General features: G+C 33.8%; 1 protein-coding gene across 4 annotated transcripts in view; it reads left to right on the top strand.

Moving 5' to 3' along the window:
• LOC145276898 (tyrosine-protein kinase BAZ1B-like) overlaps positions 1-13,673 on the top strand; it is an 81,272-nt gene extending 67,599 nt beyond the window's left edge. For 3 of the 4 annotated variants that reach the window (XM_080128340.1, XM_080128342.1, XM_080128343.1), the window contains 5 exons: positions 1,278-1,454; positions 4,754-5,034; positions 9,954-10,031; positions 12,753-12,896; positions 13,171-13,673. In XM_080128340.1, coding sequence (XP_079984466.1) covers positions 1,278-1,454; positions 4,754-5,034; positions 9,954-10,031; positions 12,753-12,896; positions 13,171-13,335 — 845 coding nt within the window. In that variant the 3' untranslated portion in view covers positions 13,336-13,673. Of the gene's footprint in view, positions 1-1,277; positions 1,455-4,753; positions 5,035-9,953; positions 10,032-12,752; positions 12,897-13,170 lie in introns of those variants that run through there. The other variant, XR_013868049.1, reaches the window with a different exon arrangement.
• Positions 13,674-14,240: the final 567 nt, after the last annotated feature.

The following is a 14,240-nucleotide window of genomic DNA, read 5'->3' as shown; positions in this document are numbered from 1 at the left end:
ACCCATTCTAGATTATTGCAGAACCCTCTGGGGCTTTCTAGATAATTCTAAAACTTCTAATCCTTCTAAACTTTCTATTACTATACTCTGGCCTTTAAAAACTATCTTGTGAATTAAAAACTTTTGAGATTTGATTATTAGGGCTGCCTAGAATACGTTAGCACACCTTTTAAACTGTTTTATTGATTTTTTTTTTTTTTTTTAATTATTTTATAGAAATACTCCCTCGTAACAACACGCATTATTAAACAATTATAATTATTGTTTGAAAACCTATATATTAAACAATTATAATTATTGTTTGAAAACCAATATATTAAACAATTATAATTATTGTTTGAAAACCTATATATTAAACAATTATAATTATTGTTTGAAAACCAATATATTAAACAATTATAATTATTGTTTGAAAACCTATATATTAAACAATTATAATTATTGTTTGAAAACCAATATATTAAACAATTATAATTATTGTTTGAAAACCTATATATTAAAACTATTGTGAAGAAGCATTTATTATTTTATTCTTTTATTTTTAATCTATCAAAGGAAATACAATTTCCATATGGATTGTGTTAAAATTAAAATGTATGAGGTTTTGGATCAACTAAATTCTAATATTAGAGCTTGTGATATATCCTAGGCGGTTGAACCAGCTTCCTCCAAAGGAATAATATTGAATTCACAAGCTGTCCCCAGCTGCTTGTAAGGGCTTCATGGCTTTGCTTCATGGAGCATCATTGAGAAATATCCCCCAAACAGCTTATTGCCTTTCAGAAAATATGTTAGCATCTTTTTTATCTATTGCTTAGTCCAAAGAAAATTTTGCATGTGCAGCAATCTTAGACAGTCAAAATTGCAAAAAACTAAAGGAGGATGCTCCCTTAAATCATTTGCTGATATTCAGAATTCTGCTAAAAGTTGTATTCATTACATTGGTTTTATAAAGATTAAAGTTTAAAAAATTTTTTTTTTTTAATTAAAACTTTATATTTACCTGTATACTTTTCTTCCCCAACCTCCCTTTTAAAAAGTGACATATTGTTCTTTGCAAAAAGGGTCTATGAATTAATTTAAATTTCTCTGATGGTGTTTTCTATATAAGTTTATACATGGTTTATAGTGAAAGTATATTTCTTAACTAGGAGCTTTATTTAAGACCTCACACTGCAATGTAATGTTTTATGATCAAATTAGTATCAAAGAATATTTAAACTTTTAATATATCAGTTCTAGAAAAATGAAGACTTTTTTTTTTTCTTATTCTTCAGGTAAGAAAATTAATTATTCGGAGTCAACAGAAGAGTCTGAAGAATCTGAAGAGTCTGAAGAGTCAGATGATGAAGAATCAGATGATGATAATGACGATGATGATGATGACGATAATGAAATTGAAAACATTCCTGAAAAATTGCCAGCAAAAAAAAAGATCCAGCGAAAAAAAAATGGTAACTTGATATACTATCTTGAATTTCCTTTATTAAAAAAATTAACTGTAATTTCATAATGATCATATAACATTTGCTAAAAAACAAAACTTAATATGATATTAGCTGTCATAGTTTAGATATGGGAAGTGATGGATGGTATTGCTGAAATACCAAAAACGTTGACTTAAAAAATTGTGTGTGTGTGTGTACATAGGATATATATATATATATATATATAAGTTAAAAGTATTCAGGAGAAAAAACTCACGAATAAAAATGAGGTCATTAAGAGTGCTCAATAAAAAAGAGCAAAATATATTTTTATTTATATAGACAAATACTACATAGTTGCTACACTGAACATGCTAACGTTTTGGACAAATTGGTTTACAAGAAACCAAGAGTCACTAGTCGGGCAACGTAAAAAGTTTATTTGCCATTGAAGGTGTCTGGTTAAAAAATGGAAAAGTGAAATATATTTTTTGTTTATAAAAATAAAATATTAAAACGCTAAAATTTAAGTGGAAGGGGTGACATTTTAGACTCAAAATAGAAAGCGATAAGGGGAAAGAGAAAAAAGAGAATGTCAAGACTTAAATGGAAAGAGTAGATAGAGATAAAAAGGGAAAAGGAAGGGACAACGAAAAAGGAAGGACGAAGGGGTCAGCATGATTATATTACTATAAGGAATGGGAGGGGGTAAAACATTAAGGGTTAAGATGTCAAAGAAAGAAAGAGGTCGACAAAAGGTTGTGGATAAAGACAAATTAGCATATAGGGTTTCTAGTGAGGCAAATATACGCATACTTATAAGCATATCAGCAACCCAGTCAGACACATACAGACATGCACACATGTTTGTAAAGAAAAAACAAAATTTGAGACAACCTTATGCATCAGAAATTAGGCTTTTGTCGACCTTTCATTCTTTGATGTTATCTCTTAACCCTTAATGTTTTCACCCCCTCCCATTCCTTATAGTAATGTAATCATGCTAATCCCTTTGTCCTTCTTTTGTCTTTCTGTTCTTTCTTCTTTCTTTTTTTTTTTCGTTGTCCCTTTTTACCTTTTTTTTTTCCATTTAAGTCTTGATATTTTCTTTCACCCTATCGCCTTCTCTTTGGAGTTTATAATGTCACTTAATGTCACTCCTCCCATTTAAATTTTAGCATTTTAATATTTTTTTATTTTATTTTTTTTAAATAAAAAGAATATTTCACTTCTTTCATTTTTGAACTAGATGTCTTAGGTGGTAAATAAACTTTTACGTCGCTTGATGAGTGACTCTTAGTTTGTAATATTTGTCTATATAAATAAAAATATTATATATATACTAGCTTGGATGCCCTGGTCTTTGGAGGTGTATTGAGCAAAAAAAAAAAAAAAAAAAAAAGTGGTAGTAGGCAGATAGGCCCAAACCCGTATCACGAAGGAGGAAAAGAACATGAAAAAAAAGTGACATTTTTGCCGTTGTCCATCACCAAACCGGAAGTGGTGAAGGTTTAAATTAAGGATTAAGATTAGTCAATCGAAAAGAGGGAATGACTTTCAAAAATATTGGTGAAAAAAGCGAATTCTCCATGTAGAAAAGTGCCCAGTTGAAGGTTAAGGAATCAATTTTTTTGATATTTGTCGTCCGAAGGGTCGAGCTTCAAAACGATACCAATCTCGTGAAAATCTGTCACCTCTATCGAAAGTTTTAGGCATACATACATTTAAACAGACAGGTGAGATTTATATAACAGATATATTATCCAAACCATCAGCTCAGACCATCTTATTTCTGTTATAAAATGAATACGATTTTATTGCAATTATTCTTTAAAATGTAAAAAAAAAAAAAAAAGTAAAGTATAAGGAATAAATTAACATGATTTCATTAAAATATCTTTTTTATGGTCAACAATTTTGAAAGAAATTTTGACACAAGCTGAAAAACGCTTTCATATTTCAATACAATTTAATTTTATCAATGAATTTCTACCATTAATAAGAGTAAAGATAAAAAAATATGACTAAATTGAATTTTTAATATTTTATAAGTGGAAAAGGATTAAAAAATATCAAATCAAATAATCTTTAAAAATCCATTCTACTATACAAATAAACCTGAAAGCTTGGGTGTGTAAAAAATATATATATATATATATATATATATAATACACACACACACACAATATGTATGTGTGCCTGTATGGAGATGTTCTGTTAAGTACACTTTTTGTGTCTGTCCCTTGGGCATACAATTATAAAAAGATTGGGTAAACTTCCTAATTGTCCCACATTTTGTCATGAATTGATTGTGTGCAATCAGAAAACTCCAAAATAAGCAAATTTCTAATATTTAATGAAATCTCTGTGTAATTAAAATGTAATTCCTCCCTACTTTTAAGTTTTTTCTAGGATGTAAATTGTCATTTCTGTTGATGACATTTTAACCAGAAAGAGAAAAATGTAAGGTTGGGAGTAGGGGAGGCTGATAGAAAAATGAAATGTTTTCCATAGGTTAAAGCTTTTGTTTTACAGATAAAGACTTTCATCACAAACTATGAAATTTTTTGGAATTCAGGTTATGGTTTTGTGACACTGCTTGAGTTTAGTTTGATCTGCTATAGATAACTAATTGGGGGTGGTGGGGAAAAAAAGACAAACTTTGCTACTATAATCTTCTATCAGCATCATTGCATATACAGGGTGCCCTACAAAAGAAATAAAAACCAGATTCAAATAAACGTTGTTTTACACACATTAACGACGCACACAATTATTCCATGATCTGGAGATGAATGAATAGCAACAAGATGGAGCCAATACTGTGGACTTTTTCGAAACAAGTTGAATGCCTTCCAAAACCTATAAATCTCAGCATAATGAATTTGACATATTAGAGCTTACTGTTACAGAACGAACACAGATACAATCTTTTATAAAAACTTTTTGCTTGGAACAATATCCTGCTTTAAGTTGTGCAAAAATTGGCTGGGTCTTATACATTGTTATGCATTTTATTTGTTGTTTTTAACAATACTTTTGTTATCAACAATTATTTCTTATTTTCAACATATCTAATTTAATTGTTAAATTTTCTATTTTATTTTTATGGGTCACCTTCTGTTTATTTATAATATTTCGATTTGAGATCGAAATATTATTATATATGTTAATATATATGTATATAACCCCCAAAAGCTATTGTTATTCATCAAAATACGGAGAGAAAAAATATGTAAATATTGTTTTATTAAAGAGAAACTTAAAAATAAGCCACACTCAGTCGCCGCCTGTTTAACTTACAAAGAGGTCTCCATTCATTTTAGTGAAAACAACAAAGTCTAAGGCCGATATTGAAGAAGAATCTGAAGAGCAAGAAATAGAGGAGGAGGAGGAGGCGGCGACGGAGGCAGAAGAAGAATGTGAAGATGTTCTCAACTCGGATGAAGAATATGTATCTGCTGTGGCTGCCCAGTGTCATGAGGAGTGCAAGGCCAGCGTTTCTACACAAACATTCTTTACTGGGGATGCTGCTGTTGGTAGCTCCTCTAGGCAGACAGGAACTCCAACTTCTTCCCAGAAGCAACAACTGAACATGGAATTGTCTGTAAGTTCAGCTTTATGTTAATGCTGGCTTATCAGTAGACGACTCTGCCTGTCTTGGTCTGCCCATCATATTCCCCACCCATTCACTTCTCCCTTGAAATGGCAACAAAAAAATCCATATTTTACATTAGAGAGGTGAATCTTGACAAATATTGTTCAACACAAGAACTAATAATTCACCACGTTGCTTACATTACATTCAAGTTTTAAAAATGTTCAAAATGAAATACCTTGCTAATTATAGATAGATGCAGAAGCTGAATGTGTTTTTATCATTATAATCATTATAAATAATTCAGTTCTTTTTTTTTTTTTTTTTAACACCTTTAAAGTATTATGTTAATAAAATAAATGCATCTAGGTTTAGTGTTCATTTTAATTAATAATATATAATTTTAATCCATTCAATTTTAAATTAATTTATTAACTTTATAATCATTCGATTTTTAATTGATAAATTTAACTCAATCAATTTTTTATTAATTTATTTAATAACTTTAATTCATTCAAGAAAAAACTTTGTAAATGTTGGATTTCTAGAATGAAATAATTTGATACACTTTGAAATTTGTGAAAATCTATTTCTAGAAAATTACTTTTGAATGTACATTCAGATCTTTATGATAGTTATTTTGTCACCAACCATTGTTCAATATAAAGGTTGACCAATTTGATAAACTTCAGTACGATTTGTAACTTGATGATATTACTTGGTGTTAATCACTAGTCATTTTAGATTTTGTTTTTTTCTTTTCAAAAGTAGCTTGTGCACTAAAGAAATAGTGCTTTCCTTGCTTTATACATTACTTAATAGATTATATTTTTCCCCGAATCCAAAGTTTTTTTTTCTGGTGGAAATCTGGAATCTAATAATAAACCAACCTCACTTAACTTTGGCTGTTGGTGGTGGAAGCAAGTACAAATCTATTCTGTTCTTGCTGTGTTTAAATGGGGCATATATTCATTCCCAATCAATACAGAGATTTTACTTCACATTTAAAACTGACATTTTCTCTTGCATTGAACAGCAACTTTGTGTCTCAGATTGAAGTCAGTAAATAAGATAGATCTGTTTTTGTGAAATCTTTTTCTTAAAACTAAAATTGTACTCGAGTTTTGAACAACTCCAAACCTGCAAAACAGTGGTAATCCAATAAGATACAAATTTGGAGATTCACCAGAAAATAGTTTGTTTCATTCACATGAATCACATCACCGGCTTAAGTATAAAATACTTTGAATATAAATGATTATTTCACAATACTCAAGAACTTTCTGTTCTTTTTCTTAACTAGTAAATAATCTACTTGAGTTTTTGTTGTACCAGATTTATATGTAATGAGATTGCTTTGTTTCTTCTTAAAGTTTTTGCAACCAACATATTCTTTCTTCCTCTGTATTCCTCTCACCATGTCCATTTCCTCCATGCACATCCTTGAAATCACCAGGCATCTTTCTCACATAATCATTCAAATCTCCTGCCACAGCAAATACTTCCTTCTCAAACTTGCTAGTTACTGCAATAAGCTTGTTATGAAATTCATTTTTCACATTTATATTGTGCTGCATAAACAGCTATGAAAATTTTCTCACCAACTTCATCAGTAAGATTCATTCATACAATTTCTATCACTTCATTTCAATACATATGTTTTGTTTTTTTTTTAATTACATTTTCACCCCTAACAAGGCACATTGCCACTTTGATGTAGGGGGCTATATTAGAGACACAGGCTACAGGGGTACTAGGTGGGGAGTTGGGCAGTACGTTACACTTGAACTTCTGCATGTCAGTACAGTTGGGGAAGCAGTAACCTGGCAGGTTCTGGGGAAGAAACTACTGGAGTAGAAGGTTCTCTTACATCTAGGGATCTCAACTGTGAAGGGGTGGGATTTTACTGCTTGTCGGGTTTGTCGGGGGTATTTACGTAGAGGGGAGTACAAGTGCTTGCAGTTCGTCAGAGCATTCACCGTTAAAGTACTTGTAGAACAGGCAGAGGGATGCTATATTGCGTTGATGGGACAGAGGCTGAAGTTTGGATGACAGTTCAGGACTTATTAGGTTGGCGACTCACTTTTGAACCTTGTCTATGAGTGAGAGATTAGTAGCAGATGCACCAGCCCAAATATGACAATAATACTCCAGACATGGGCGAATGGTGGCCTTATAGCCGTACAGGATACTTTCAGGCGTCAGTAGCTTTCTAGCACGATAGAGAGAACCTACCTTTTTCGCAGCGGTCCTGGCAATGCTCTCAATGTAATTGTTCCAACTCATGTTTCCTGTGAACGTTAGGCCGAGGAGTTTAAAAGATGTGCTTTCAGATAAAGTCTTTGGCCATTGCTATTGGTAGTAGAGAAGGTTTCTTGTAGTTATTGAAGGAAACCAGTTTAGTTTTGGCAGCATTGAATGTGACTATCCATTTTTGTCCCCATTCCACTACAAATTGGAGGTCATCCTCTAGTGTTTCTGCCATTTCTTTATATATGTGTTCATTTGTTTTCCTGTCGTCTGTTATAGAGCGTGGTGTCATCAGCATGTATACTCATCTCACAGACAATTTTGTCAGGGAGGTAATTTCTGAATATTAGAAATAATAGAGGTCCAAGGATAGATCCCTGAGGCACTCCCACATTTATATCATATTGTTTAGATGTACGACCATCGAGGACAACCTAGATTTTTCTCTTATGTAAGAAGGATTTAATTATGTTAAGTATTCTTCCAGTGATACCGTATGATCTGATTTTCCTGAGAAGACCTTCATGCCATACCCTGTCAAAAGCCTTAGATATATCTAGAGCTACCGCTCTACCCTCCCCTACTTTGTCAAGTGAATGTTATATACGCTTGGAGATTAGTTAGAATGTCTGCTGTGGAACGGACTTGCCTAAACCCATATTGTTGGTCGGTAAGAAGTTTAGCATCTGTAAGGTGATGGACTAGAGCTTGGTTAATTATGGACTCAAATATTTTGGCAAAAAGTGGGAGGAGGCTAATGGGGTGGTAATTTGCTGGGTCAGTTCTTTCGCCAGAATTCTTGAAAACTAGTACCACAGAAGCAGTTTTCCAGCAGGCAGGAAAGCAAGATTCATTAAGGCATTTGTTGTAAAGTTTGGAGAAAATTGAAGCTACTTCGGCAGAGCACTTTTTTAATAGCACAGCCGTGATGAGATCAGGTCCACATGCTTTTGCAGTGTCAAGATTTTTTATAATAGCATGTACCTGAGAAGGGGTGATTTTCAGATCGTCAAGTGTGGCGTCTATCCACAAAGGAAAGTGTGGGAGAGGGTGGTTAGCAGGGTTTAGTGTGGAGTTGAAGGCAAACCGACTGGCAAGCATGTTAGCCTTCTCTGTTGCTGAGCAAACAATTTCATGATTGTTGGATAGTGGGGGAATTGTTGATTGCCCATTATTTACTACACTGTTGTAGATTTTCCAGAAGTCACGGGTTCCTAATTTCTGAGCTCGATGCGTTTTTTGGTGGTTTCAGTAAATTCTCTCTTAGCTGTCGCTATTTCTTTCTTACCTTACAGTTACTTCTGGCTTCTATATACTTCTGTCTGTTTGAACTGGATTCATGTCGGTTAAATCTGTGGTACGCGTGTTGCCTTTGCGCGATGACAGCTTCACATGTAGAAGTAAACCATTGCGAAGAGTGGGGCTTGCTATAAAATTTCCGCATGGGAACATGTGCTTTAATTGCTGTTTTGAACCATCCAGTGGTCTCATTTGCGCACTGTTCAGCAGGAAGTGAAAAAATATTTCGCCATGGGGCGTCTCTAATGAGATCCCTGATGGCTTCCCAGCCGGCCTTTTTTATAATATCTCGTTTTGAGCAATGACTCTTCCATTTTGGCTCTAGAGTTTAGGGTGATTTCAACTATTATCACTACATGATCAGCATTCCAAAGTGGGCTGTGGGCGTTCATAACACAATCATCAAGAATTGTGGTCAGAAACAGATCTAGAAGTGATGCGTGTTGTCTTGCTGATCAGAAAAACGGGTTGGAAACGTAACCATCTGTGATAGGGAATGAGATATAGACAAGCTATGTGTTGTGGTACCAGCTGCGTTTGTGTAATTAGAGAATCCAAGCCAGTTACTGTGGTGGACATTGAAGTCTACAAATACATAAGCTTATGTGCTAGTGTCGAGGGAAAGTGCTGTATCTATGCTGTCAGAGATTTTGTTTATTAGGGTACAGTCCTGGGTCGAGGGAGAGCGGTAGAGAAAATAAAAGTAACTAATGTTATGTTGCATGTTAAGGCTAAAGTACATAAAGGCTTAATCGTCCGATTCTAGTTTTGTTTCTCTAGTCAGGGGGACGGTGTTTCGAATATAGACTTCAAGCCCGTGCATATGTCTGTCAGTCCTTACGGTAGAGTGGGAGATATCTGGGCATGTTAAAGTAGTTAGAGGGGATGGAGAAGTGAAGGTTAATCTCACTTAGTGCTAAGATATCTGGGGTGTTTGTTAGGAGAAATGCTTCAACATCATTTAAATTAGTTCTAAGCCCACAGATGTTAGTAAATGCAAGCCTCAAGGGAGGAGGCAATTTGATTTTCTTTGAGTTTTGTCCTGGTTTAGATGATGTAGATATAGATTGTCTTTATTACATCTATATATTGATTCTAACTTATTCAAAATAGTTTGGTTGTTTCCTAGATGCAGCTAACTTTTACTGTTGCTCTTTGGAAACATTTTCTATCCCAAACGATAAGAAATATAAATATAGAAGATATTTTAATTCACTTGAATTCCAAATTAAATGTCACTTTTTAATGAAGTTATTACATCAATTGCAATAACCATAAGATGTTTTTAAATGTTTTAGAATTTTAATAAGTTAATCGAATCTAAATATTGCTTTACAAATTGCTGAATAATCTGCTAAAGTGATGCTTATTATTTTCAGATTTGTGAAGCCATACTTATCAGATTAATCATGAACAAGGCAAGTTGGCCTTTCCGACTTCCTGTTAATGAAAAAGAGGTAAGTCAATTTTAAACACGCACCACAACTTTATTTTATAAATATACTTTGGCTTATAAAATATTTTAAACTGATTAAAATGTTCTACTTATTCACAATGTGGAATGGCTTATCTTTTCTAATAAGAAATGATAAAGATTCTGTCATGACATTTTCCTTGCTTATGAGCTTTGATTGTTAACATTTTTGCAAAGCTTCTTGATCTTTTACTTTCAACTTGCCTTGAACAGTTTATATGTACTAGTCTATTGGCTCTCGGAATTCCTGATTATTCAGTTGTCTCCATTAAAATATTCCTTCCCATCACAGTTTACCAATACTCAAGATCTGATCAAAATAGCTTTAGATCTTTCATTTCTGAAATTTACCTCTGACTGGTATTTAGTTTTATACCCTCTAAAAAATTCCATCAAACAGCCAGTCATGATATACTCATACGTCTGCTGCTGTCATTGCTCATGGAAACAACTCTCAGTCGATATCAACAGAATAAATGCTCTTAAACCGAAACTGCCTTTAGAACTGCCTGCAAACAAATTATAGGAAATGCAAAAGTTCTATGACCAATCTGTTAAATATAAAGTTGTTAAGCAGAGGCTTGGTTTTTTAGAGTTTGGGGGAATAACGAACAGGGTACTGAACAGATGTAAGACTTCTGTTTCAACTATCCTTAATGCACCAGTCATGATTTTCTCGCTATCTAACAAAACCTTTTTACAATGAACTTTGCTTCAAATTCTACTCTTATGATGATGGCACCCTACTGTTGATCTTTCTCTCTCTCTCTCCTTGGAATCAGTCTTTTACGTCTTAGTATAGACCAATCTGTTTCCTTTGACTTATCATTAAGTTGTTTGAATCTAAATAAAAAATTGTCAATCACAGCAGCAAAAGTAATCTACTTAGTGACAATCAATATAGAGTTTGTTCTGCAAAATCAACTACTAATATGCTGACTGTTATATCGCCTATGATCAGTGAATCTCTTGATAGTGGTTTTCTTTCAATAGTTCTTGACATATCAAAATCTTTTTGATAGGATCTGGCACAGTTACTTCACAAGTGTGTTAGCTATGGAATATTTGGGGGGGGGGGGGGGCTCCCTACAAAAAGGAGATTTTGACTAGCAATTGTCTGATATAAGGAGAAACTCCGCATTGATCAAAGCTGATTGCTTTCTGGAGACATTCCCAGAATCGCGCGCCGGGAATAATGCCTTAAGCTTCGAATTAGTTTCAGTTTTATACGAAAAGGCCAAATGAACACGTGAGAAGCCAAAATAGTAATAATTTTGTAAAAGTCGCTGTAAATAAATCTAGATGTGACGCCGCGTTTCCAAATCATAGATATTATTATCTAGGGAGTATATAAACACTTCTAAGTGATAGTAACGCCGAAAAAAGTCTTTCTTGGACATACATAAAATGTACACATTTTGCCTTTTATATACTAGCGAGGGGTACCCGGCGTTGCCGGATGTTTGTAGGTGTGTGTGTGAAAAAAAACCCGAAGAAAAACAGGTGTCCGTGAAAAAAAAACAAAGCCTTGACAACACGCAGTTGGAAAATAGTAAAGTGTGAAAAAAAAAAAACAGGTGCGCGTTTTTGATTGACGTGACGGCAATAGGTATTCAGCAGTTAGCATTTTGTGCGGGACAGTTTTTAATGAGGTCAATAAATCGGTTTGTTTGTTTTTAAAAACCCGCTCCCTGTTTATTAGGGGGAGCGTCTCGTCTCGAAATGAAAGCTACCGTCTGATATGGCGAAGTCGACATTGACCAAACGTTACTTAGCTCTCTAGAGACCACTGGCTTTTAGCCAGTGGGTATTTATTTGCTCCCCCACCGAGCAAATTAGGCACAAGGCCAATTTTTAATGTGAGGAGTGAAGGGAGGGGGAAGGGAAAAAGGGGACCAGCTCCCGAGAGGTGGGAAATAGGAGCTGGTTAAAGGTCAGGTATGTGGCGTTGCCCCCACATCTGGTCTTTGCTTGCAGTATCTGTCGGAACAGATACTACACTTTGATCTTGTCACCCGGGCCCCGGAGGGCGCGCGGACCAGTGTGGCTTTTGGCCAGTGGGTATTTATTTGCTCCCCCACCGAGCAAATCAGGCACAAGGCCAATTTTTAATGTGAGGAGTGAAGGGAGGGGGAAGGGAAAAAGGGGACCAGCTCCCGAGAGGTGGGAAATGAGAGCTGGTTAAAGGTCAGGCATGTGGCGTTGCCTCCACATCTGGTCTTTGCTTGCAGTATCTGTCTGAACAGATACTACACTTTGATCTTGTCACCCGGGCCCCGGAGGGCGCGCGGGCCAGTCTGGCTTTCGGCCAGTGATTAGAGTCGAGTTTCGCTTTTTGTTTATACCGAAAACCGAATGTAACGCGTGCCAATGCGGGAAATGTCGAATAATTAACGTTTGAAAGTCATTAAAATTAAATAGATAGGCGAGCTCCGTTGTTAACTGTGAGATATTACAATTTATAGATGATATAAAAAGTTTTAAGAAGTTGTGAAGCGAGCGAGCGCTTCTCTGAAAGAAGCCTTTTGTGGACATCGAGGAAAAGCGTACATACATACATACATTTTCGCTTTTATTATATATATATATATATATATCTATCTATATATATATATATATATATATAGATAGATGGGTAAAGCTTTCTCATGTATTTTAGCTTTCTTATAATTTTGAAAAATGAATTTTTTTTTTTTATTTACAGGCTCCTGACTATTATGAACTAATTGTTAATCCTATTGACCTCCGAACTATTAAACATAAAACTGTCGATCGTGAATATAAATGCACACAACATTTTATTGAAGATATTTCATTGATGTTCAGAAACTGTGCAAGTTATAATGCAGTAAGTCAAATGCTTTTTTTTTTTCTTTTATATTAAGTGAAATTTTAAAACAAGTAATTTTGTTTAAAAAATTCTTAAATTATTTTAATAAGTTCTTGGTCTATCAGTATAAAGATTACTTATCTGTTCTTTTTGTGTGTGATATGCATTTTATAATTAAGTTACAAATAAAATGTTTAATAGATTTGGTATTACTTTTTCATTTTATTTTGAAAATTATTTAACAAAGAATTTTTATGCGTTTCTTATAGAACTGTTTTCTTTTAAATTGCAGGTAGACAGTGAAGTATACCGATGCATGCTGGTCTTGGAAAAACAGTTTACCAACTTACTTTCCAAAGTCTTGCCTGACTATCACTACAGTCGCAAGATGTCTAATGGATACACTGACCCATCTTTCACCTGTTATGGCACTAAAAAACGGGGTCATTTTATATGAGTCTTCATCTCTATCCTCAGCCTTTTTAAGTTTTGAAAGAAATTAAGACTGGCTTAAAACATTTCATTATTACATGTTTCAAGTGCATTTACAGATGCAAAAGAAATCTCATTTTAGTTTATTTTGTGTGAAAGTTTTATTCCGCACACTCTGGACAGAATCTAATGAACTTTGCTCAGGATCAATCGATTTATAAATGATCAGCAAAGGATATAAATATTTGATGGAAAAGACTGATGAAATTTAGGAAAAATCTCTTTGGTCATTCAAAATAATTTTATTTGAATATCTTAAGTGAGATATATATATATATATAGTGTAAAAAAAAAAAAAAAAAAAATACTAACAAATCTATATGTATATTATACACGCAATCTTTTGTTTTGATGAAATACACAAAAAAATATTCCATCTTTGCTTAATCCTGATCAATAAATAAGTACAAGGAATATTTACAAAAAAAATGATAAAACCTTTTTACTTCTCATTGACTGTAAAGCATCTTTCAGATAAACCCCTCACTCCACTCGCTGGTGTGTCACTATCTCCCTCTTCCTCCTTAACATCATCTGGATTTTATGCCAATTCTTCAGGCAGCATAGCAGTTATAATGATCATCTAAAATGCAACTATATCGTCGTTATCCCCCCCCTTTCTCTTGCATATTCTTACCATTAATCCATCCAGTACAACAATACAGTTTCTTAGTTTCACTTGTACACAATTCCTCTTTACTCCTGATGTCAGAGCTGTTTGATTGGTAGCATCATTTGCATTTTGTTTTCGTCCTGCTACCTTGTCCATATTATTAGATTGTTAACTGCTGCCTGCCCAACTTCTATAAATCATTCTAAATAAATATTTAGTAATCAGTTCACCTTTTCATGTCTTACATATTTTTGTGT

This window comes from Euprymna scolopes, chromosome 5 (genome assembly GCF_053919585.1).
Source record: "Euprymna scolopes isolate OS-2025 chromosome 5, ASM5391958v1, whole genome shotgun sequence".
Taxonomy (NCBI): Eukaryota; Metazoa; Mollusca; class Cephalopoda; order Sepiida; family Sepiolidae; genus Euprymna; species Euprymna scolopes.
Note: the sequence above shows the minus strand (reverse complement) of the source record. Positions and strands in the feature narration are given on the sequence as shown.